Genomic DNA, 22,800 nt, shown 5'->3' with positions numbered 1-22,800 from the left:
AATAATGTCCAACCGGAGCTTAGTTCTGGAGCGCCCCGTTACTCGCCGACAGCTACGTTGCGCGCTAGGGAGGGGAGGCAGGGGGCTCCGCTGGCGGCATGCGCTTTTCCATGTCGGTGCAGCCCTTTGGTTCCGATTCTGGACTTTCCCCAGGAAATGCATTTGCGCCTCTCACACCGCTAGGCCGTTTGGGACTTAAAGCCCGAGGGTTTCACGGGGTACCGAAGCTGGCAGACTTGTTGCATCCTCCTGCCCCCTGTTCTGTTATTTAAATGTGTATGTTTATTGTACATTCAGTGACCGTTATAGTGTTAATAGTCTCGTGCTACCTGCCAGGTGTAAAAAAGAAACGGAATTAATAAATCTTTTCTTCCTTTTTTTTTCTTTTTTATTTTTTTCCTTAACTACTGAACATGCTCGGTGGGTTGCCGCGCTCCTGGCGGTGTCGCGGCAGCGCTGCCTTCTCGGGCGGGCTGCCCCGCTTTCTGCTAATCTAAAGGTTTGGCTGCGTCATAACAGCAAAAAAACCAAACCCCAACCACCTTCCTCCCGCCGCTCCCGCCCTTCCGCTTCCCCTCTCGCCCCGGGGCGCAGCGCGCAGGCGCGGGGAGCAGCGGCTTCCGCCTTCCGGTGCGGGCCGCGTGCGGGGGGGGGGCGCGCTCTCGGCCGGCCCCTCCCCTCCCCCTCCCCTGCCGCGGCCCAACTGCCGCCCCCGGCCCAACGGCTGCGGGCAGCGGCCGTTGGCGCGCGCCGCGAGGAGCCGGTAACGGTTGCGCGGAGGGGGGGAGGGGCTGCCGGCGGAGAGGCGTCCTCAGCGCGGGGAGAGGGCAGCGGCGCCGCGGGCGAGCCCGGCGCGCCGGCGGCAGGTGGGTGAAGCCCCTCTGACTAAACGCCGCCCCCCCCCAACCCCCCACGCCGCGCGCGTGCAAGCCCTGTCACGGCCGCCCCCGCGCTCCGCGGCCCGCGGCCACGTGGAGGGGGAGGCCGGGGCGCCTGGCATGCGGTGCCCCTTTTCAGCGGTTCCGTACGGGCTCGCTGCGCGACCCTGTCGCCGGGATCTGTCTGTCGTTCGCTGGGCGTTTTGGTCTCTGCAGATCGAGCGAGTCGCGGGCAGGGCGGCTGCTGTCAAATTCTGTTCGAGGGGAACGAGGCTCTTGGCCAAACCTAGACCTGTGTGTCAGCTTGCACATAAAAAACACTTGTACAATTTAGGCATAGATACTTTTTGTGGTGTTTCACACCATGACGGCTCCTACAGGTAAGAAAGTAAAAGAGATCACTTGGGCTTTCCGCTCTCTCTAGGGGTGTTGCATTTATGTGGGCTGGGGCTTGGCACATGTTATCTGGAAAAGCGTTCCTCAGTTGGTGTAATCTGTTTTACTGTCAAATAGTAAATCCACACTGTGAAGATGCCTGTTCTGTATCTTTTGAGTTGATTCTGTAGCTTGCATTTAACCACTTCATTAAATGCATCTCCTAGAACATTGTTGGTTTGGAGCGTATCTGGATTTGGGACTTCTGAGGGATGCTAGCCGGTCAGCTGAGGGTTTTGCTGTTGTTGTTTAGGAACGTGAGAGAGTGAAGAATGGACTCGCTGGATCACATGCTGACGGACCCGCTGGAGCTGGGACCATGTGGGGAGGGAAATGGCACGCGAATCATGGAGGACTGCATGTTGGGTGGGACAAGGGTTAGTCTGCCTGAGGACCTGCTGGAGGATGTGAGTAGTGCTATGAATACTTTGTGTTTTCAGAGCCTTGATAAACAATATATTTAACCTCCTCTGTGATGCTTACAGAGGAGAGCAAACTGAAAAGAAGTGAAATGTTTCCAAGCATCCTGGACAAGGTGCTGAACAGCGCTTTGTATAATCTCAGCAAAGCTTGATTTAAATTTTTTTTGTTGTTTTCCTTTAGTAGATAAAGACCTATTTTATAGTAAAGTTCGGTTTGAGAAGGGCATAAAAGTTCTGGTTTTAAAAAATTTAGGTTCTCTCCACTTGTTCGTCGTAGAGTCCTTTATTTCCTTCCCTTTCCTTTTTACGTTGTGTTGTTTTCCATTTTGGTATGAAACACTGTCTTATGCCTTGTATGATTTGACTGCGGAAAGCCTTGAGGGATGGAAGTTTGTTAAGGATGCCGGATGCATTTTCTTCACTATTGTTTTGTGCTTTCTTTAGCCTGAGATCTTTTTTGAAGTCGTTAGCTTGTCTACGTGGCAGGAGGTGCTGACAGATGCACAGCGAGACCACCTAAAAAAATTCCTGCCGCACTTTCCTGAAAACAACCGAGAGCATCAGAACAAACTCATCTCTGCACTGTTCAGTGGCGAGAACTTCCGTTTTGGAAATCCACTGCACATTGCCCAGAAACTTTTTCGGGGTCAGTGACCATAATGTGTTCAGTGTATTTCTGGAGTCAAGTTTTTGACTGGCAGCTGATGAAAACTGAAGCAATTTTTAACTTTTTTCTTACAGATGGACACTTTAATCCTGAAGTTGTGAAATACAGGCAGCTATGTTTCAAGTCCCAGTATAAACGCTACCTAAGCTCTCAGCAGCAGTACTTCTACCGACTGCTCAAGCAGATCCTTGCTTCCCGTAATGTGAGTGTCTTCAGGGTGTAGTCATCCCTTTCTCGTGTTCTGTGATGAATGGGCTTTCTTTGCAACAAAGTATCTCGGTATTTGTGCGCTCACAATTCTTAGAGGTGTCCCTTTTAATAAATGCTGCTTGCCTGATTTTTCAGTGGCCCCTGTAAGATACGATCACTAGAACAATTTTTATGTTTGCAAAGATAGGTATCAAACTTCAGGTTTTGAAATTCCCATCTCCTTCGCTTTTATGTAGTATATTTTCCTATGCCCACCTCTTTTCCCCACCCTTTTTTCCATCTGCCCCTTTATACCTTATTGTTCTATTAACAAACCGTTCTGCCTTAATTTTTCTACCTTTCCTGTCTTTCCTGTCGTTGTGAAACAAGGAAGCGTGCCCTTTTTACAGGTTGGTAAATAGATAGTTGTATGAATTCCTCAGCATCATTGGGGCTTGGTATAGAATAGATACAAAAGTCTGATTCAGGTGCCTGTAAATCCCTGATGAAGTCTTCCTTTATCGGTACTGCTGTCAGACAATTACTACCAACTGAAACGTGTCTGTTGTAAATAGTGCTCTCTTTATCCTTTTGTTAAGCTTAGACATTTAAATGTGTGGATGAAGAAGAAAGTCTGTCCTTATAAAACCCCTCACAATGGTATGGAAAAAGAATACAGAAGTGAACAAGAAGTTATTTCCTTTGTTACCATAAGGGGTAAAAAGTTTTCTCAAAAGAAACTGGTTTTCATATTGGTATTATGTATTTGGTATGAAACTTCACAAGTGCATCCCGGTGAGATATTGTAAGTGCAGATGAAGGTGTAAAGATCCTTTATAAGATTCCTTCAGTTTTAAAATTGCTTTCGTGGTAAATACTGATACTTTGTAGGGATTATTATCTTATAAAGAACTGAGGTAGTTACCCAAATCTTAAACCGTACTGAAACTGTGTGAATTGAGCTTGACTTCTTATAATTTACAGAGCTGTAGCTAAGACAGCTTAGTCTTTCTGATGTCATGCCTATCTCATCTTCCAGTACTTGCTGGATTTAGCTAGGAAAGGAGGCCCTGATATGACCGTGAGGAAAAAGCACTTCTCACCGATGTGTGACACAGAAGAACGGGACAGACGGACACATCGGCGCTACTTGAAGATTCTGAGGGAAGTGAAAGAGGAGTGTGGAGATACTACCTTGTCTTCTGATGAAGAAGGTAATGCCCTGCACTGAAGTAAAGGTTTGAGGTGTGAATGGGGAAAGCTAGATTTTTGATAGGCAGACAGTGTCTGTGATAGAAGAATCGAAACTGCACTCCAGTTTTATTGGCTGTGCTCTGATGAGTGTGAAGAAGTAGAATTAATGCAATTTTGAGGTGCTTTTACAGAAATTTGTTTGTTTGTTTGTTTATTTGAGATCTAAGCTCCTGGCTTCCAAATTCTCCGGCTCGTTGTCCAAGTCCAGCAGTTCCACTGAGAGTGATCCCCACATTATCAACCTTGGACATGAAAACAGCAGGTGAGAACCAAAGTAGGGGTACATAAGGATTTGGGGGTGATAATTACTTCTGGACTCTCTGAAAAATCGGATATGAAAAACTGCGGAAATGAAGCATTGCAAGTTTTCACGTGAAATAGTAATCTGCAAAACACCTGGATCATCTTCTCCCAATTTATTTAAATTTTTTCTCCTTGGAAAAGTAATGTTTTAACACAAGGCTCTGCAGCTTGTGTCATACTAATGAATTTTCTATTGTATTTTGCCTTTAATGGCTGAAGCATCAGCATAGTTTAGTTTGAACTATTTTACCGTATGCGCAAAGGGAATCCATCCTAAGGTTACTGTAATCAAGCTTGTATATCCTTACAGCACAGCTGTTTTTTCCCTTCTTTTCACTTCCATCCTTGCATCAGCAATTACATCTGGATGACCCAAGGAAGAATGTAATGAAATGAACTGGTTGATTAAAAGTCTGAATTTCAAAAAATGAAGGAAGATTTAGTTACTGAAATTTGGAGCTTGTTGAGAGCATAAAAAAATGGCAGTCTAAGAAGTCTAAAGTAACAACAGAAAAATGGGAAACTGTGCAAACAATCTTGGAACTTTTTTTCATTGCAGATAAGATAGAACTTGGGGAAAGCGACTTGAAGATGATGTTGAAGAAGCACCATGAGAAACGAAAACGTCAACCTGTAAGATATCAAGAAATCAGAGGGTTTGGACTGGAATATTGCTCTTTTCTCTTATCTGTTCGTTGTGAAGTACAGGGTGCTTCTGGCTGACAAAGCGATAGCTATGTTTTTATGTGTGCCTGCCCTTCAACCATTTATCATAACCTCTGTTTATTTAGAAGAAGATGTATGCCCCCTTTGTTTATGCTCCTCTCTTTAGCGATGAGGATGTAGAGAGACAAAACTCTGGATTCCAGAGTTAAGAGATTTCCCTACTTTGCTTGCAGTAAATAGCTTTATAAGCTGACCACGGATAAGTTTGGGGCATGCTAGTGTTTAGTTATCTGCTGTACCCCTGTTGCTATCTTAACACTTTTTTCTTTCCTGTTTTTCATTTCCATGTCATTGTGCTGTGTAGGACCACCCAGATCTAGTGACAACAGACCTGACTCTTGATGATATTATGACTCGTGTAAATGCTGGCAGGAAAGGTTCCTTAGCAGGTCAGTGGCTTGTGTGTGGTGCTTGCGTGGTCTGTGTGTGTGAAAAGCTAAGGATGGAGGCAGCCTATGTGGAATTTGCTCTTTAAATAGCTGGCTAGCTACTCTGGGTTGTAAATTACCCCATCTGAGTTGCACAAAGATAGCTCCGGTTTCCACTGAAGGTACTTCGAACTAGTTGGTGAAAGCTAATTTGTATCTCTACTCGACGCAATTACATTGGCCTTCCCAATCTCAAATATGTTGGTTTATAAACGAATTTTCCTATCAAAATGGAGCGCATTGAGGAAGAAAAGGACTCGTAAATAACTGTGAGGGTGGAATGAACTGGTGAATGAGTGCACAGTCAATACGTTTCTGAATATATGTTTAAATGTATAGTTAGTTTATAAACATTAAAATCTAAGAAGATGTTTTCTCATTATTCTTCTTACTGTTTATTGTATCTAAAGCTTTATTTGACCTTGCAACCCTGAAGAAAAAGGTGAAGGAAAAGGAAGACAAGAAGAAAAAAAAGCTGAAGATGATTAAATCTGAGGTGGAAGATTTGGCTGACTCCCTAAGCAATGCAGACGGGATCCCACCAATGTCTCAGGATCCTTCCCCCATCCCTCTGTCGTCTGTCAAAGAGGAGTAAGTGCTTCAGAGGAAGTGGGTGGAGATATGCGTGCATATTTGTACCAGAGAGATAGTGGCCACCTATGATTATGCAAGTTTTAAGGTGCTTTTGCTGAGTACCCATTTGGACATCGTGCCGCTGACTGTAGTACAGAACACGGATAAGCTTTTAAATACCAGATAATTCGCTTTTCTCTGAGCCATGTTATAGAGGTAGCTATTTGCAGGAGGATTGATAGAGAAGTGTTGCTGTCGTCAGATATTCAAAGATTCCCATCTGCCTTGTGTGGGGAAGGACTGCATGCGAGGGAATTGCGGATGGCTTGAAAATGTGCTTCTGTCTGTGTGTGCCTGATTTGATCTACATTCCCACCACACGCAAGTCAATAATCTCAGTAAAACTGGCAATGACAGTTTCAGCGGAGGTTTACTTTATCAGATGCTTGGGACCCTACACTTGAGCCCATTTGCCAAACTGAACTGGCAGTATTTTTTCATACATATCGAAGTTGAAAAAATGAAGTGGGCTGTGGATCCTCTAGTGGAAGCTTAGTGACAGGGCTCTAAACACTTTGCAGAGACCGAGACAGCAACAAAAGTTGCAACTCGGGTTTTTGTGGTATCTTTGCAGAGCTGTGTAGCTAGCTCTGTCTTTGCTGTGTCTGGCTCTTTCACCATTGATGGGGAAAGCATCTCAGCTGTGACCTGCTGTTGTGAAATTCTGCTGCTGCCTAAGAATAGAAAGTTGTTGGCTTTGGTTTTCTAAAGCGTGGGATGTGTAAAATGCACAGTGTTCATCTCTGTGTATGAAGGTGAATATTTACTCAGTAAACTTTACTTGTATTTTCTTTCTTCTGAAGACCTCTTGAAGAGATGAAGCCATGCCTTGGAGTAAATGAAATCTCTTCCAGCTTCTTTTTCCTTCTTTTGGAGATTTTGTTTCTGGAAGGACCTGCTAGTCTCTCTGTGGTAAGGAACCACCCGCGCATCTTACAGGAGTCTTTGCAGAAAGGAAAATTGGGGAATAGATTCTTGGACAGCTGTGTAACAGAGATTTTCTCTGGAAGTATCCTGCTATAAATTATGTAAACATAAATTACAGATTAAAACCCCCTAACACTTTGGGAGTGTGTACCACATTCTATTTTTAACATATTTCAAAAACCGAGTTGATTCAATTTGTAAATATCTCTTTCCTTACCCATTTTTTTAGATCATGGTTAGCTATATTACATATATTAGGGCCAGCGATGGTGTGGGATGTTTTTACGCCTTTTCAGTGTCTTTTCAGTTGTCTGAAATACCATCTTATGATTACTTGAAAAAGTCAGGTGATTTTTTTTTTTTTGTGTGTGTATATATAAAATTCTTTTCCCTTGACATGTGTAGCTGTTCTGTTTTCTTCTTCTATTAAAACATTCATAGTTCAAATTATGATATCTGTAATAGGATTTTTTTTCCTCTTCAGCTTGAGGATAAAGTTCTAGATTGGCAATCTTCTCCTGCCAGCACACTAAATAACTGGTTCTCCTTTGCCCCCAACTGGTCTGAACTGGTTTTGCCTGCCTTGCAGTACTTGACAGGTGACAGCAGAGGTAAGAATGGCTGCTAAAAATAATATGATGCTTGTAACTCACTTCTAATCAGTGCTGGTTTATATTGTAACTCCGATCAACTTTTAATTCATCGCTGCAATAAATCATTGCATTTTTGGTTGTACTTCTGTTGTGGGTATTCTGGCTTTTATTTTCTTGATGGTGATAGACTTATTTTGCATGCGTGTACTAGATTAGATCCAGCTTCGTTTCTGATGATGCAAATATATATGTGAATTGTTTTTTTTTATTGTTAAAGAAAAGTTCTTGGCAGTCAGCCCTGTAGACTGGCCTTTTATTTAAATATCTGCAAAGACAGGCACTTTTAGGATTGTGACACTGCCATTTTCTCCTATCTATGATCCTGTGCTTGAAACGAGAAGAGATTATTCTCTTCCTGGTGCCAAGAGGTTGTGGTTGTCTTTGGAGATAATCAAAAATCAACTAGATGAGGCTCTGAGCAATCTACTGGAAACTTGAAGTTGGCCCTGTTTTGACCTGGGGGTTGGACCAGTTAAGCTCCAGAGGTTCCTTTCAATCTAAATTGTTCTGCGATTCTAATTTGCTTTAGCTGGGAGTTTTAAAGGGGAAGACGGTGTAGATTGTAATGATCTTTGCAGCATGGATACCTAATATTGTCCACAGTGCTGGTGAATACTGTAAATCTCAAGTTCGCGTCACGTGAGCCCAAGAATTGTTACCGTACAGTAGCAATATCTGCTGCTTCACTGCTTGAAAAGGATCTCATCTGACAGCCTGTATGTGAAAGGCTCTTTATCCTGCTCTGTTCTTTTCTTCCACTGCACTGTTACTCTGAGATGCTGACCTTCCCTTTGGGCAAGTAGAGATGCGCTTATATAATCACTTAAAATGCTTTATCTATCATTATGAGTCTAACTGAACAGCTTGTAATATAACAGTAGGATTTTGAGGGTGCACCATTGAATGACGTCTATGAAATGCATGTCTTTCGTTGCAGATGTTCCTTCCAGCTTCTCCCCTTTTGTTGAATTCAAGGAAAAAACTCAGCAGTGGAAATTGCTTGGTGAGTAAGTTGTACTCTGCTATGATTTCTACTATAATAAAGGTTGGCTGTTTTCTCCAGGACTCTACTTTTCAGCTTGCTGCAGCCAGAGAGAGACAAGCAGAGTTGTTATTCCATAGGTTAGGGCTTTTCTCTTCTTCTAGCTACGCAATGTTGTGTTTACCTTCAAGACTGTCTCCAGATGTAAGTGTCAGCAATGGACAGAGAGTAAGTGAGCAAAGGCACTGGACTTTATTTCTTTGTGTTGCTGATCTAACCAGGTTTATGCGCACCCTTCAAAGCTGGCTAAACATCTTCATATTTTCACTTCTGTAGATCATACCTTCTGAGTGTTCACAGGAATTATTAATTACTACAGTTCTTAATGAATTAAGGTTCTCTGTGGAACAAACTCATATTATTCTCATTTTAAAAGGGGGAGTCAATGGACAAATTAATAATATAAAAGAGGCAATCAAAGAACAAATCAATAATAAAGTGCCCAGGCTCGCAGTGAGTTAATTGCAGATGTCTTGGGGTTTTTTTGTGGCGTTAGCTACTAGGCAAAATTTTCTATTCTGTAACTATCATGATTCTTGATCATATTTGCAGGCTTAAACGGGCTGAGATTTGGAGTCAGGAAGGTATTCCTCCAATCCCTTTTACCATTCTTGGTGGAGGTTGTGGTGGCACCTGTTTCTGCTTAGGGATTGGGTGACTGGATTTACTTGGAGAGTGGGACCCATCTGCCAGTATCAGGTGGCTGTGTCCCAAAAATACCTTGCCTGCTATGCTGGAGTTGAAGCACAGCCCTTCATATCAACATAGGGGACTAGCTCGGCTTTAGCGTGTTCCTGAGCCTGAATGTGTTCAAGCAGCAGAACTGGAGCATCTGTGAAGTGTGGAAGTTGCTTTGTAACGGGTGATGCATAGAGATGGGAAGGGAGTGGCAGATGATTGGGAAATATAAGCAGCAGGGTGCTGGCTTCATAGCAAATAAAGGCAAATAAAGAGCAAATAAATTTTCCTTGATTTCTTGGACTAGGTTCTTGCCAAGATCACGAGAAAGAATTGGCAGCACTTTTTCAACTCTGGTTGGAGACCAAAGACCAGACTTTCTTCAAGGTGAGTCAGAAGAATCACCTTTTAGCAGCACAAAACCTGAAAAATATTGAATGTTGACTTTTCTCTTTTTTTTGATAGGAAAATGAAGACAGCTCAGATGCCACAACACCAATTCCCAGGGTGTAAGTATATATTATCAGCTGAAAACTTGTTTCTGCAGTGCATGTTATAGCTATGGAGTTTGGTCCCTGCGCCTCTGGATCTGAACAGCTAGCTGCTTGAAATACAAATACTTTGTGTCATGGGGACAGGAGGGAATTGCATAGTCTGATTTTATAAATGTGGTGACTAGACTTCACAAAATCAACTAATTTGTCCCCAAGTTCATTTATGTTATCTGAGCAGACCCGTAACTTAACTTGTGTTCTGATTACTAGATTATTTACAGTCCCTGCTTACCTCCAGATAGGGCTTAGAGCATATTTTAAGATCTCTGCAGGACTTTTCATTTTTATTAGCATAAATGCATTCAGAATTTGTTCTTTGGTGTGACAAGAAGTTGCAGAAAGGTTGAGATGGCTAATCCTTTGGGATATCCTTTGGAATTGTGGTTGGCTTGTTGCACAGAACCGATGGTGATCTTTGTTTCAGAAGGACTGACTATGTAGTCCGACCTAGCACTGGAGAGGAGAAACGTGTTTTTCAGGAGCAGGTAAGAAGAGAATCTTCTCAATTTTAGACACGCATGTTGAAACACTGTTGGCAACTAAAACAAGAAAATCTTTATGGGATGGCAGTTGTATACCCTCCACAAACTTTGTTAACACAAAAGTAACAAATTTCTTCAGCTTTCAAGTAGGTATCTCAGCCTCAGGTCAAACTTGCTGAAAATACAGCCTAGTTCTTTTTTTCAAAACCCTCTGTTTCCAATGGGTATGGTGCAAAATTAATTCACATTGGTAGTGCCAACATTTCTGTCTCCTCTGCAGTCTCCCACCATGTGAGGATGACTTGTCTCTATATTTTTGAGCACGTGTGTGTACAAGAGGCAGAAGACAAGTGGGAATAAGTGTACTCGTACACTTAGTTGTGCTGTCTGTAGTAGACACAAGTTCCACTATATTTTTAAGGTTTGTGGCCTTACTGTAAGAATGCGTGTTGTAGGGTAAATGTGTGGTGAGGGTTCTCCTCCCTGAATACATGTGCTGTTTTCTTGGTGGGATATACAGGTTAAATTTTGGAAATCTGTCTTTTGCCAGTTTAGGGGAGGAAGAAATGGCAAGTTGTCACTGGGCGAAGGGGTGTTTGCTGGCTGGGACACGTGATCTTTCACACCTGTGTAGTCTGTGTAGCAGCTTAACAATGAACCTAACGTGCTGTATCTGGGCACTTTGTTCAGGTGCTGCTTTATATTCTGCTTGAAGAAGGTCAGAAATGAGTTTATACAGCAGTATTTCAGCTTCTAATTTTAAAAGAAAAAGTATTTTCCTCTCTAAAGAATGATACTAACTTATTTATACAGTGTTGTAGTATATTATAGTATAAATGCTCTGTCTCTTCTCTTCAGGACTTGTGTGGCACGAGCTTCAAGACTTTTCTCTATGTTTCCTGCTAAGTTGTGTCCCTCTTGTTTCCAAATACAGGAGCGTTACCGTTACAGCCAGCCCCACAAGGCTTTCACCTTCCGTATGCATGGCTTTGAGTCAGTTGTTGGTCCTGTGAAGGGGGTGTTTGACAAGGAAACCTCATTAAACAAAGCCCGAGAGCATTCTCTCCTGCGCTCAGACAGACCAGCATACGTCACCATCTTGTCCCTTGGTAAGGTGATGGCATCCTCTGCAAAAAAATTAAAGGCATCCCCATTCCCCCAAACAATGGGAATCTCCATTATAAAGGGAAAAGGTGGGTGGACTGGGATGACAAGTGAAGAAGAAATAAACCACATGGAGTAAAGATGGTGAAATACTGGGAGCAGGAATAGCTAGAAAAGAAGGCTTCTCTATGTTTCCTGTTGATCTGAGAGAAAATGGGAAATGGAGAGAAGCAAGAGTCCACGAGGCTGGCTGGAGCTAAGGCTCATATAGTTGGAAAACCATGAGTACTGGTTTAGGTATACTGTTGTGAAGTTGGGGCACTACATAGTCATTCAGGGACAGAGTGCCAGTCCCCAGCTTCAGCACCAAGCCAGCCCAGCTGATGTACTTTAAAATAATCCTTTACAGTCTCTGCTCATACAGTCATCCGGGGCCCTGGGGGAGCATGGGGGCTAGATTTTAGTGAGCAAGTAAGCACTGTGAGAGTGAGGATAAGAAAGCAACACAGAAGCATGTCTGCTGAAGAACTTGAATACAGCTACCTAGTTAAGGCTGTAAATTTAAGCTCTGGTTTTCTATCTCAGTTCGTGATGCTGCTGCTCGCCTTCCTAATGGAGAAGGAACTCGTGCTGAAATCTGTGAGCTGCTTAAAGATTCCCAGTTCCTAGCTCCTGATGTCACAAGTGCTCAAGTAAGTTGGATGTCACGTCTTGCCTCCAACAGGCTCTCCTAAAATACGCTATGCAGACTCATGCAGTATTCACTGACTAAGATCCAATAACTCTTATGCCTCTTGTACTTGCAAAGGAGAGTTTTTATACCATTCTTGTGAGCTACAGCTGCATGGAACTCTGGATGGTGGAAAACCAGCTAGAAAGGCCATGCAATTAATACCACGTCATATAGCTTCTCTCACTTTAGATTGAGGAACACTGTCAGTTCTCAGAGACCTCAGCCTTGGCGGAAGTTCTATTTAATCTGAGTAGGAAAGCAGCACCTTCTGCTGCCGCATCTGCTCTTTAAGAACAGTCAGTCCTTACTCAAATGAACATTGCTAGCAACTTTTTACAGTTTTATGCCAAATAGGATTGGCTTTCCTGTTCGTGACCTTTGGCTGGCCAAAGTCAAGACATCTTGTAATACTGTGAATTCTGAATTTTCAGGTTAATACTGTTGTTAGTGGTGCTTTGGACCGATTGCATTATGAGAAAGATCCCTGCGTGAAGTACGATATTGGCCGCAAGTTATGGATATACCTGCACCGGGACAGGAGTGAGGAAGAGTTTGGTAAGCCTGGTCTGGTGGCACTCCCCCGTTCCGTATCTTCCAAAGTGAAGATGTTTATAAATCTCATTTTGTGTTTTGCTTTCCATACTATTGAGCTTCTTCAGTCCAGCTGGATAATGAACATTAATTTATCAGTCTAGCTTTTTTCTGTACTCAGTTTGCTAATGGTAGTCCATCAGCTGTTAAGTCCAGTCCTGCAGATTAATGTGTCAATTTGAAATGAGTATTTGTTAGAAAAATAGCATCCTGTGTACAAGAACTACAAACCTGTGTGCATTGGTAACTTCCAGCACATCTTTGTTTCAGCCTTTTTTTGGCTTATTTTGCTTGGTATTGTTCTTTTGGCTAGTAACTGACTCTGTGTACATGTGTGTTCAATTTCTTGTCTGAAGATGAATTTACAGTGTTGGATGGCCACTTTCTTGACTCAGTTTGCCTGTGTTTGGGAACTGTAACTGGTAATTTATATTTGCAGAACGGATTCACCAGGCTCAAGCTGCTGCAGCAAAGGCCAAGAAAGCCCTTCAGCAGAAGCCAAAACCTCCGGCTAAAATAGTGAGTTTCTTTGCACAGGTTTTCTCAGATGCTTTTGGGATTGGGAATGAGATAGGGGCTTAACTATTAACTAAAGTTAATCCATAAATTCTGCATCCACAGTAGCTGATGAAAATTACCTCCTATTTGATTATCAATTCATTGTGCATGTGAATGCAAGTGTTAGTCTTGTACCAATGAACTAAATGAAGAGGGAAGGACAGAACTTTTGCTCCTTGCAGCTTCCGCTCTTGTCCTTGCTGATCTCAGCAGAGAGGTCAAAGGAATTGATTCGTACCCCTGTTTTAGGAATAGTCCCTTTGATCCAGTTTTGAGGTTAATCTGTGGCACAGTATGTAACAGCACATCTGCTGCCCCCTTGGTGTGCTTAAACTGTGAGGGTTTGGATGTCTTTTTTTTTTCTTGATATTAATATCGAATATCTTTAAAATGGTTGCAGTTGGCAAACTAACCAAGGTGGAAATCTGAACATTATGAACATCTGTCACTGCTGAAATGCATTTCTCCCTGAGAACAGGGGCAGTCAAGCTGCCCAGCCCACTAGTGGCTGCGGTGGAGGGAGGACAGTCATTCAGCTGTGATTTCAGGATTTTGCATCTCAGGATTTTGGACATCATTCACATCAATATAGATCTCAGTTTAAAATGCACAGCTCGTTCTCTGCAGACTGTACAATCAAAGCCAGTTTCTATAAAGACCTCATGCTTTATGTGGTTCCTTTGCAGAAGTCTAGTAACAAGGAGAGCTCTGTGAAAGCACTCCCTAGCAGCACATCAGAGCCCAGTCAGTTGAGCCTTAGTGACTCCAGCATGCCACCAACTCCTGTGACTCCTGTGACACCAACTGCACCAGCATTACCCGCAACACCTATTTCACCCCCACCAGTGTCTGTGGTTAGCAAGAGTGTACCTAGCGCTGGATCAGAGCCAACAAAACCCAGCCAAAGGTATGCTATCCTTCTGTTTCTTACATCACTTCTGAATGTTCTGATCCTCTCTCAGTTGTCTCCTACATCTTTGCTGACCTGCTGGCTCTATCTTTTCCATAGCGTTCTTCTGGTATCATCCCCTACCATGCCACAGCTTGGGACATTGCTTTCCACAGCCCAGAGTTCACAGACGCAGCCTGGGCCGCAGCCAGCTCCCCCCCGGGTGGTAAGTCATACCACGTCCTCAGGACTGCCCCAGGTCCGAGTGGTCACTGCCCAGTCCAGCCTCCCAGCTGTGTCTCAGCAAGCCCCGGTGGTAACCCAGCAGCAGCAGCCTACGTCAGTGCCTCAGATCCGCGTTCCAGCTACAGCCACGCAAACCAAAGTGCTGCCTCAGGTGAGACTGGGGGTCTGCGTAGAAACGGTGAAGTAACTCTGATTTCTGTCCTGTGGGGCTCCCTGGTATTTTTGAAACGGTGAACAGGGTTTACTTGCTTCCTTGGAACATGCAGTTAACTGCAGGACAGGAGCATAGAAACAGTTGCGCATAATACTGTTGTGTCCCTGTTTTTCTCCCCATTCTTTGTTTCTGTGACCCTGTTAACAGAGCATAACAGCAAAAAAGTCCATAGAACTTACAAGCTAAGGCATGAGATGAAAAGAACGAGTATTTGTCTGTTAGTGTTGTATTAGTCTGTTCATAAGCTGCCTCTGTGTCTTGCTGTAGGCTGTGATGACTCTACCAGTAAAAGCTCAAACCAGCCCAGTGCAGGTGCAAAGATCAGGAACCTCTGTGACAGGACAGACGGGCATCGCTGTGGCAGGACTGTCTGCAGCACCCAGTCCTGCTGTAAAGCCAGTAACCAGCTCTCCAGGCAGTTCTGCTACAAGCACCTCCTCTACCGCTGTCATCCAGAATGTAGCTGGCCAGAATATCATCAAGCAGGTGAGAGAGGGAGAGACGAGGAAGTGGACTCAGTGACTCAGCTGTTTCCTGTTTTTGACAAACTTGATAGGCAAATGTGAAAAAATGGTGAAAGCTATAGTGAGCCATACTGTTGTATGAATTGCTTCACCATATAGATTTAGGCCGTCGCTGTTTTGCTGTATTTGAGCCCCATTTTCATGTGCTAATAGCAGACCAAAAACTGCATACTATGCACCTGGACAATGTACAAGTGAGGAATATGTTTGTGCAGGTTCTTTGACGTAGCAGCTTAGGATGTTGATCTCTTTTTTCCTTCGGCTTGTTTGGAAAAGAAACCAACTCCGCAGTATTTCATGCTTTCATATGGTTTTGGAAATGCCATCTAATGAGCAACCAAAACCAGTTTCAGCAGTGCAGTGAGTGCTAGCATCCTGCTGAAATGTAGTTTCAGTTTTCATAGCCACTGAGCAAACATTACCCTGTTGGGAAGTTTTACTTTGTGTCTTGGACTGTGTCCGGGTTTGATATAACTGTCTCTCTGATTTCTTCCAGGTGGCTATTACAGGACAGCTTGGTATGAAGACCCAGCCGGGAAGCGGTATACCACTCACAGCTACCAATTTTCGGATCCAAGGGAAGGATGTGTTGCGCTTACCCCCATCCTCAATCACCACGGATGCGAAGGGACAGACTGTGCTGCGCATCACCCCGGACATGATGGCCACGCTGGCCAAATCTCAAGTCACTACTGTCAAACTCACTCAGGACCTTTTCACAGCAGCTGCAGGAAGCAGTGCTAGTGGGAAAGGCATCTCTGCAACTTTGCACGTGACATCCAATCCTGTTCAGACTGCTGATTCTCCAGCCAAGACTAGCACGGCCACTTCTGCTTCTTCCAGCCCGGCTGGAAGCACAGTGGTTAAAGTGACTCCTGACTTAAAGACTGCAGAGCCAACAAGCTCCGCTTTCAGACTGATGCCTGCTCTGGGCATGACTGTGGCAGACCAGAAGAGCAAAGCCATTACTACAGTGGCATCCACTGAGGCCAAGCCGGCTGCTACTATAAGAATCGTGCAGGGGCTGGGGGTGATGCCGCCCAAAGCTGGGCAGACTATTACTGTAGCTACTCATGCTAAGCAAGTACCCTCTTCCTCAGCAGTGAGCGTGCCTGGCACAGTCCATACCTCAGCTGTCTCATTACCGACCATGAGTGCCACGGTGTCGAAAGCAGTAGCTGTGGCCTCAGGGGCTGCAGGGACTCCCATAACTATAGGCACAGGAGCCACTGCTGTGCGGCAGGTACCCGTGAGCACCACAGTAGTATCCACGTCCCAGGCAGTAAGTAATACTAAGCTTTTTCTGGAGGTGGGTGAGAAAGGGGAATGCTAAAGATGCTGATGATTTATGTCTGAAAATGTCTCTCTATATCCACAAGGGCTCAAATTAAGTACTGTAGAACATGAGTCTGCAACTAATTTCGTTGTGTTGGAATTGCGGTGAAATGCTGAATGACCAGAACAACAGTCAGATGTCTGTCTTCCCTTAACACCTGTTGAGAGTAAATAAAATAAACTTCACTTATCTAAAGTCCTACCTCTTGCAGTTAAGCGTCTTGCCCTGCACCTCTGAAATAATTTCCCTTCCTGATGGTATCAGAACTGGAAGTGCTTGTTACTTGTAGTAACTTTTTTACTGAATTCCCAGTTTAATACAGTTTTAATGCCCAAAGCTGACAGCACCATAAACGGTATCTCGAAAGCTGAATACACAAATTGACATTACTGTCGTAGGATAAAAATCGTGGACTGATGTGATGATCCTTCCCTGAGAAATCTTGTGGTGTAAAGATGATGCAGGTTTGCAGGGTTGAGGCACTGTGAAGCGAATGAGATGGAGGTGAATTTTAATGAGCCTGAAACGGAGCACAGATTTCATCAGCAAATCTGCTGTTGGTTTCTACTCCCAAGATTCCTAAAAAGCAAACTGCACGGTAATTGCATGTTGTCAAGCAGTTTCTCTGCTGAACTCCCCACTGCTCCTCACGCGTTCTTCAACTTCTCTAGGGTAAACTACCAGCACGAATAACAGTGCCTCTGTCAGTGATCAGCCAGCCAGTGAAAGGCAAGAGTGTGGTGACTGCCCCCATCATCAAGGGCAACCTTGGGGCCAAGTGAGTACTTTGCATATACACCAGCAAGCAACGTCTGGTAGCTTTGCTTTAAAAATAAGCTGAGGAAGGTCTGTGATCAATCAGGTTCCTAGAGACCAGAGTATGGAAGTGACCTCAAGTCTGTTTATAGGTCCGTTAACTGCAAGAAATTAAATTAATTCAATGTCTTGTGATGAGAACTCAGTCTCTGTTTAGGTGCCCTGAGATGTAGGTTCTTGCGATATGCTGCAGAAAAAAAATGTTCTCTGCTTGAAAATAGTTATTAGATGAATTCTGTGTGTTTGAGCAAGAATTAACCTGGTGACATACCTAAAAATATTTGTAATCTGAGGCCATCTCTCTCTGTTAAAGAAACTAGCTCAGTGTTAACTGCATCTGTGCAAATTTGTCTGGCATTGAGGTATTGAAGTCTTTTTGTTTATTCTTCCATGAATTCTGGTAGTGTCTCCCTTAGTTAAATCTTCCGGGCAGAACACTGTGTGCCTTGCTATTTTTTGCATTCCTTGGGAAGTGTTCAGGTTTGATCAGACTAACCCAGTGATGTGCACAGCTCAGAGTTAAAGGGTTTGATTCATGTGATAAAATAATTTTCTCTTGTCATGAGAATAGTTGACATAAACTTGTCACTTTTGTATCAGTCAGTATTGTTAAACAAAAAGCTTAAAATCAGTAGTGAATTAGATAAGTAACTTTAATCTCTTAGCACCTGAAGAACAGTTTAGGCAGACCTGAGAAAGCGCTTTTTGTAATAGATGAACCAAAAATTAATGCATTTATCTCATTATAGGTTGTCTTACAACATACCATATTACTGTATACACATTATCAGCTTTTATGTGACTGAGTTGGATAGTTTCTATGAGCATTTTGAGGACAGGGTTGTATAAATACTAGTGGCAGTGGGACACACAAGTCACTAAGGAGCTTCTGAAGGTTGAATGGGGTGTCCGAAGTTGCACGTTGTGATCTGAGAGATCCGGCCTGCTGTGCTGTTTACTGACCTTTCAACGATCTCTTTCCTTAGCATCAGTGGATTGGGTAGAAATATCATCCTGACTACGATGCCAGCAGGGACAAAACTGATCGCTGGGAACAAACCAGTGAGTTTTCTGACTGCACAGCAACTGCAGCAGCTGCAGCAACAAGGCCAGGCCACGCAGGTAAAAACACCTAAAATGATGCTATCATTTGCTTTTTGCTGACTTAACATCTCCATGAGAACTTTATACTTGATACACGAGGTTCCATAAAAAGTACAGGCAGCTGTAGTGTCTGCATTAAGCATGTGCAGTGTATCACCTCCTTTACCTTCCTTGCATCCAGATATGTTTTTAAATGTTTTTGAAGTGCCAATAGTATAATGAATGTAAAACCAAAAATCCTGTCAGGAAATGTTTCTGACAGATTAAAGGATTCTTCCTGTACGCTTGGCTTTTTTGTAGTACTCTCTACTTTGGGATCTGCAGGTTTCCATTTCTTGGAGAAGTTACATCTCTTCTTTGTACATCCATCTCTCTGTCTACAAACTCAGTGTTCAGTAATTCCAAACAAGTAATCTGCATTGAGAGCTGTTAGTAATAAGCCTGTAGAAGTGAAGTAGCCAATAGATCTGAGTCATTCTTCTGAAAACTTGTAAAAGCAGTTGACATGTAGGTTTTCCTTGAAACTAATCCTTGCTCTCTAATCTCGAGATCTCTCGCCACTATCCCACTGATCTATCTTCTTGTGCCAGAGTCAGTTCTTGATGTATTTTGCTGCTTGGTCTTGATCATATCACTGAATTTTTGTTGTGATGGAAGCAGGTGATTTACCAGTGCAAGAGTGGGATGCAAGTGCAATGTGTCATGAGGTTGTTCTTGACATGAGTTGAATTTTTTTCTTTCCATTTCAAACAGGTGCGAATTCAAACAGTACCAGCCTCCCATCTCCAGCAGGGAACAGTGTCTGGCACTACTAAAGCAGTTTCCACTGTGGTCGTGACAACTGCTCCATCTCCAAAACAAACCCAAGATCAGCTATGAACACTGGTTTGAAAGTGGATCGCTTTCCAGGAACTTGCCTGATTCCATTGTCATCCTCCATCCAACCACCCAAGACTACCTAACTGCAGTCATAGCTAGGGATTGGACTGAAATCCATCACGTGCCAAAAGCAACACGCATTGCTTGTCTGGAGTCAGCATTGTGATGTCTAGGTAGAAATTCCACAGCAGAAGATGCTGTGCTTACAAAACAAAATGTTTCGGTCCAAATGTGTAAAGCCAAGTTCTATGGCATTGGTCATGTAAGGAATGTCTTCCTTCTTTGTTCTCTTCCCATCTGAATGGCTTTTCCCAAATGGCCACCTATCATTTCTGTGCATTTTGGGTTGTAGACAAAGCAGTTAATCTTGGGTCTTCCTTAACCAGTGAAACTTGCTTGGAAGGGGTAATTCATTGGCTTTTCAAAGTCATGACGAAGATATGTTCTTTTGCTGGAGACTAGCTGTCAAGACTTTTATATAAGTGACTTAGGACGGTGGCTTGGACACCAGAGTTTGTTTGTAACATAGCCTGGAGGTAGATCCCTAACACATTCACTTCACTATTTATAGACTTTTTTAATACCTCTCCCCTGTCTCTGAGCTCAAACTTCACGTTGAACAGATCCCACTTCCATGTCAAATTTTTGTCAGTCTTTGTTACGCTTAAAGGCAGGAAGAGTCCCTCGTCAAGACAGTTCTTGTTGTAAAAAGGCTAGGAAACATGGGAAAGAGTGAGAACTGGAGGAAATACAGAAAGTCATTGTGTGAACAAGTGTGTCAGCAAATGGAGTATATTGAAAAGGAAAAAGAAAATGTTCACTGGAAACTTCCTCCTTTAGTTTTCTTCAGCCACCTTTTTATCAGTCAAACAAGACTGTAGCTTGTTTTAAAAAATTGGAATATGATTTCAAATATACCCAAACTGTAGTCTCTTGGACTTGGACAGAAGAAATATTTTAACCTGTGAGCCTGGCCTTTAGTTTGATTTTTATTTTTGCAATTTTATCTTTCTATATAAATTGTTTGAATTTTGCACATAACCGGAGATGAATTTGTTGCTGTTCTGACATGACTTGGAAGCATTCTTTGAATGAGATCAGAAGAAATGTTGGACTAGGAAAAGAATAAAAGTGCAGAAAGCCTTATAAATCTATCCGCCATCTCTTTTCCGTTTTGTACAGCTTGTGGTTTTGTGTACAATGATTGTCTAGCCTGTCAAGGGCTAATAGATTGTCCATCTTCCTTTGTAAGATGGTACTTTTTAACATATTTTCTCTTGTGTTCTTTTTTAAAATACATGATTTGCTCTGAGTTATACATTACTGCATATAATCTGTTTAAAGAACCAAATCTTACAGTTCAGTGCTTTCCAGTGTTAAGCTGAACTTCACGGCAGAAGCCTCAGTTGGAGCTACGTGTGTTGCTGTTCAGAACCATTGCACCTGAGCAGAGCAGGCAGCTTTGCTGGGCTTCAGGCTGTGCGTCTCAGCCCTTCTGTGCGATAGCTAACCGAGTTCAGGGGTGGGTTGGAGGAAATCAGGTATTTAAATAAAAAGAAGTGGATAGCTGCAAGTATTCAATAAGGAGGCCACACCAATACACCATTTTAAAGCATGCGCTTGAATTATGATTTATATGCCTCAGGGATAGAATTTGGAGTGATAAAGGTTTTCTGAGCACCTTCCCTGCTTTGTCAATTTTTGTACCTATTTGAACCTCTTTTGTATGTTTAATCTGTCAGCTAAGCAGACAGCAGGAAGACCTGTGGTTTGGGAGGGAGGTGCTGAAATTTTTAAGTCCTTTTATCTGACAAAGGACACCAGAGCCAGTTGTAAAATTAAAACAAGAAATGGAAGAGACAACTAAGCATTACCTTGTGCTGCTCATGTGAAAAAGAACCGCTAAATTCAAAACAAATTCAGGATCCTGTTATGCTAATTCTCTTCATTATTAATAAAATTCTTAAGCTTCAAAACCTAAAATCAAGTGCTGCAAGATGTTACAGTGTGAAACAACTTAAATTTATGTGAATCCTCTTGCAACTAACTACATGAATGTGACATAGGAGACTTTGGCTGTGCTAGGTTTAAAAAAAAACAAGAAGCCTGCATCTAATCACATAGTTTAGTATTGCCGTGAGATTCTTGTTGCTGCAGAGTTCTTGGAGTCTTGCTGTTCTGGATCCTCATCGTCTCCCTTCTTCCATCACTGTCTTTGCTAAGCCAGTTGCTAACGTGTGAGCTACCTTTGCATTCGTTACTGCTTTGCTGAAGCCTGTTCTCTTTGCTTTTGAAGTCTGTGATCTTTGAGGAAAGAGCATCAGTCACTATGCGAGCTTCGTATTTGAAAGACCTATGTGCTGGATTAAACAGTCTGTGTTTACTACCAGCTTTCAAGAACAAAGTACAGCCTGTTCTATGGTTCAACTGCTACCCGTCTGATGAGTTGCTTCCACTCTGGTTGAAAAGTAACTCTTAAACTATTGCAAGTTAAAGCCCTTGTTTTTAATAAGTAACTTCTAACTTCTGCACAATAGGCTGAAGGGCAGAGAAGGACTCCAGTTAGTTTGCTGGTGTATGAGTGTGCTGGGCCTGGAGGAGGACATGCTACCTCGGCTGTGTTCCAGGTGCTGTTTGCTGCTTTGTCCTCTTCCTCATTAGGATGCCCTGATAGTCCAGTGAACTCCCCTGGAGCCAGTGTTCGTTTTTAAATGCAAATAGTTAAGTAGAAAACAACTTGCATGTTTTTAAGTTGATCTTCATCTTCCAAATTTGTTAAAGTCATTGGCAGAGTTTTTAGGTAAATACAAAAAACGGTTACTTGTTTTTCACATGGCAGAACTGAATCATAGAAACTGGAACAAAGTGGCAGTAGACTCGGCTTTAGTACCTGGTCCTGCCTGATGGGAGTTTGGTACTTGTTGCCTAACTTCAGGACCCTTCGGACTGAGTACTGTTCGCATAGCACTACATGATGGCAGTCTGATGTTTAGACTTCTGCCCCACAGCCTTACGCACGGTGACTTGTTACAGACCTGGCAAATCAGAGTGGGCAGAGCTATGGGGAAAGGAGAACGTGCTGTTGTGTGCTAGGAGGAAACAGGGAGTCTGCCTAGAGCGGAAAGCTCTTTTAATACTGTAGTTATTCTAATGTAGGAAAGTGGCGAGCAAGAATAGAATAGTAGTTTGGAAAGAAGGGCTTGTATGCCTGTAAACTTACCTGTCTTGTGGCTTTAATGCTGTTCTTGTGCCTGGCTTATTTGTAAATAATCGCAGCTGCAGCATACCTCTTTTCCCCCGTAACTTTAAAGTGTTTAAAGGAATTAGGAGCTTTCCCAACTAAATATTTTCTGTTCATGTGAACATTACCATGCCATTAATAAACTATGAACATTCATTATTTGCAGTAGAGTAGCATCTTGAAATTCTGATCAAGATCTGAATTTCTGCTCTGCTGTATTCATTAGAAACTGTATAAGCTCTGGGGATCTTTCCGTTTGAAATTGGAGAGCTGGATGGCATCAGGAAGTAAAAA

At 43.0% G+C, this 22,800-nt stretch overlaps 1 protein-coding gene across 4 annotated transcripts; it reads left to right on the top strand.

The window, feature by feature from the left end:
• Positions 1 to 667: 667 nt before the first annotated feature.
• NFRKB (nuclear factor related to kappaB binding protein) lies at positions 668 to 19,968 on the top strand. Of its 4 annotated transcripts, none has more exons than XM_067310073.1 (26): positions 672 to 866; positions 1,567 to 1,720; positions 2,180 to 2,381; positions 2,477 to 2,604; positions 3,631 to 3,805; positions 4,006 to 4,107; positions 4,708 to 4,781; positions 5,179 to 5,263; positions 5,713 to 5,893; positions 6,739 to 6,847; positions 7,347 to 7,473; positions 8,453 to 8,518; positions 9,543 to 9,622; positions 9,701 to 9,744; positions 10,217 to 10,274; positions 11,206 to 11,380; positions 11,961 to 12,067; positions 12,540 to 12,663; positions 13,139 to 13,218; positions 13,944 to 14,164; positions 14,267 to 14,543; positions 14,874 to 15,092; positions 15,627 to 16,412; positions 17,138 to 17,244; positions 18,269 to 18,404; positions 19,140 to 19,968. In XM_067310073.1, exons 2-26 carry the CDS (start codon positions 1,586 to 1,588, stop codon positions 19,263 to 19,265), a joined length of 3,924 nt encoding a protein of 1,307 aa, XP_067166174.1. In that variant the 5' UTR covers positions 672 to 866; positions 1,567 to 1,585; the 3' UTR covers positions 19,266 to 19,968. The 4 variants fall into 4 exon arrangements, 3 of the variants coding, with proteins under 3 accessions (XP_067166175.1, XP_067166174.1, XP_067166172.1); XM_067310071.1 differs by having other exon boundaries at positions 10,214 to 10,274; XR_010886255.1 differs by lacking the exons at positions 18,269 to 18,404; positions 19,140 to 19,968 and adding an exon at positions 16,510 to 16,632 and having other exon boundaries at positions 668 to 866; positions 10,214 to 10,274; positions 17,138 to 17,223.
• The last annotated feature ends 2,832 nt before the right edge of the window (positions 19,969 to 22,800 follow it).

The sequence above is a fragment of the Apteryx mantelli genome, chromosome 23 (genome assembly GCF_036417845.1).
Source record: "Apteryx mantelli isolate bAptMan1 chromosome 23, bAptMan1.hap1, whole genome shotgun sequence".
Lineage (NCBI taxonomy): Eukaryota > Metazoa > Chordata > Aves > Apterygiformes > Apterygidae > Apteryx > Apteryx mantelli.
The sequence above is the reverse complement of the archived record's forward strand: the minus strand, read 5'-3'. Positions and strand labels throughout refer to the sequence as shown.

Excerpts from the sequence above, each read along its gene's own strand:
- NFRKB (XM_067310071.1), top strand. The coding sequence starts at position 1,586 with ATGGACTCGCTGGATCACATGCTGACGGACCCGCTGGAGCTGGGACCA. Across the intron at positions 8,519-9,542 it reads TCAGCAGTGGAAATTGCTTG|GTTCTTGCCAAGATCACGAG; the intron begins GTGAGTAAGTTG and ends TTCTTGGACTAG. Across the intron at positions 12,664-13,138 it reads CAGGAGTGAGGAAGAGTTTG|AACGGATTCACCAGGCTCAA; the intron begins GTAAGCCTGGTC and ends TTATATTTGCAG.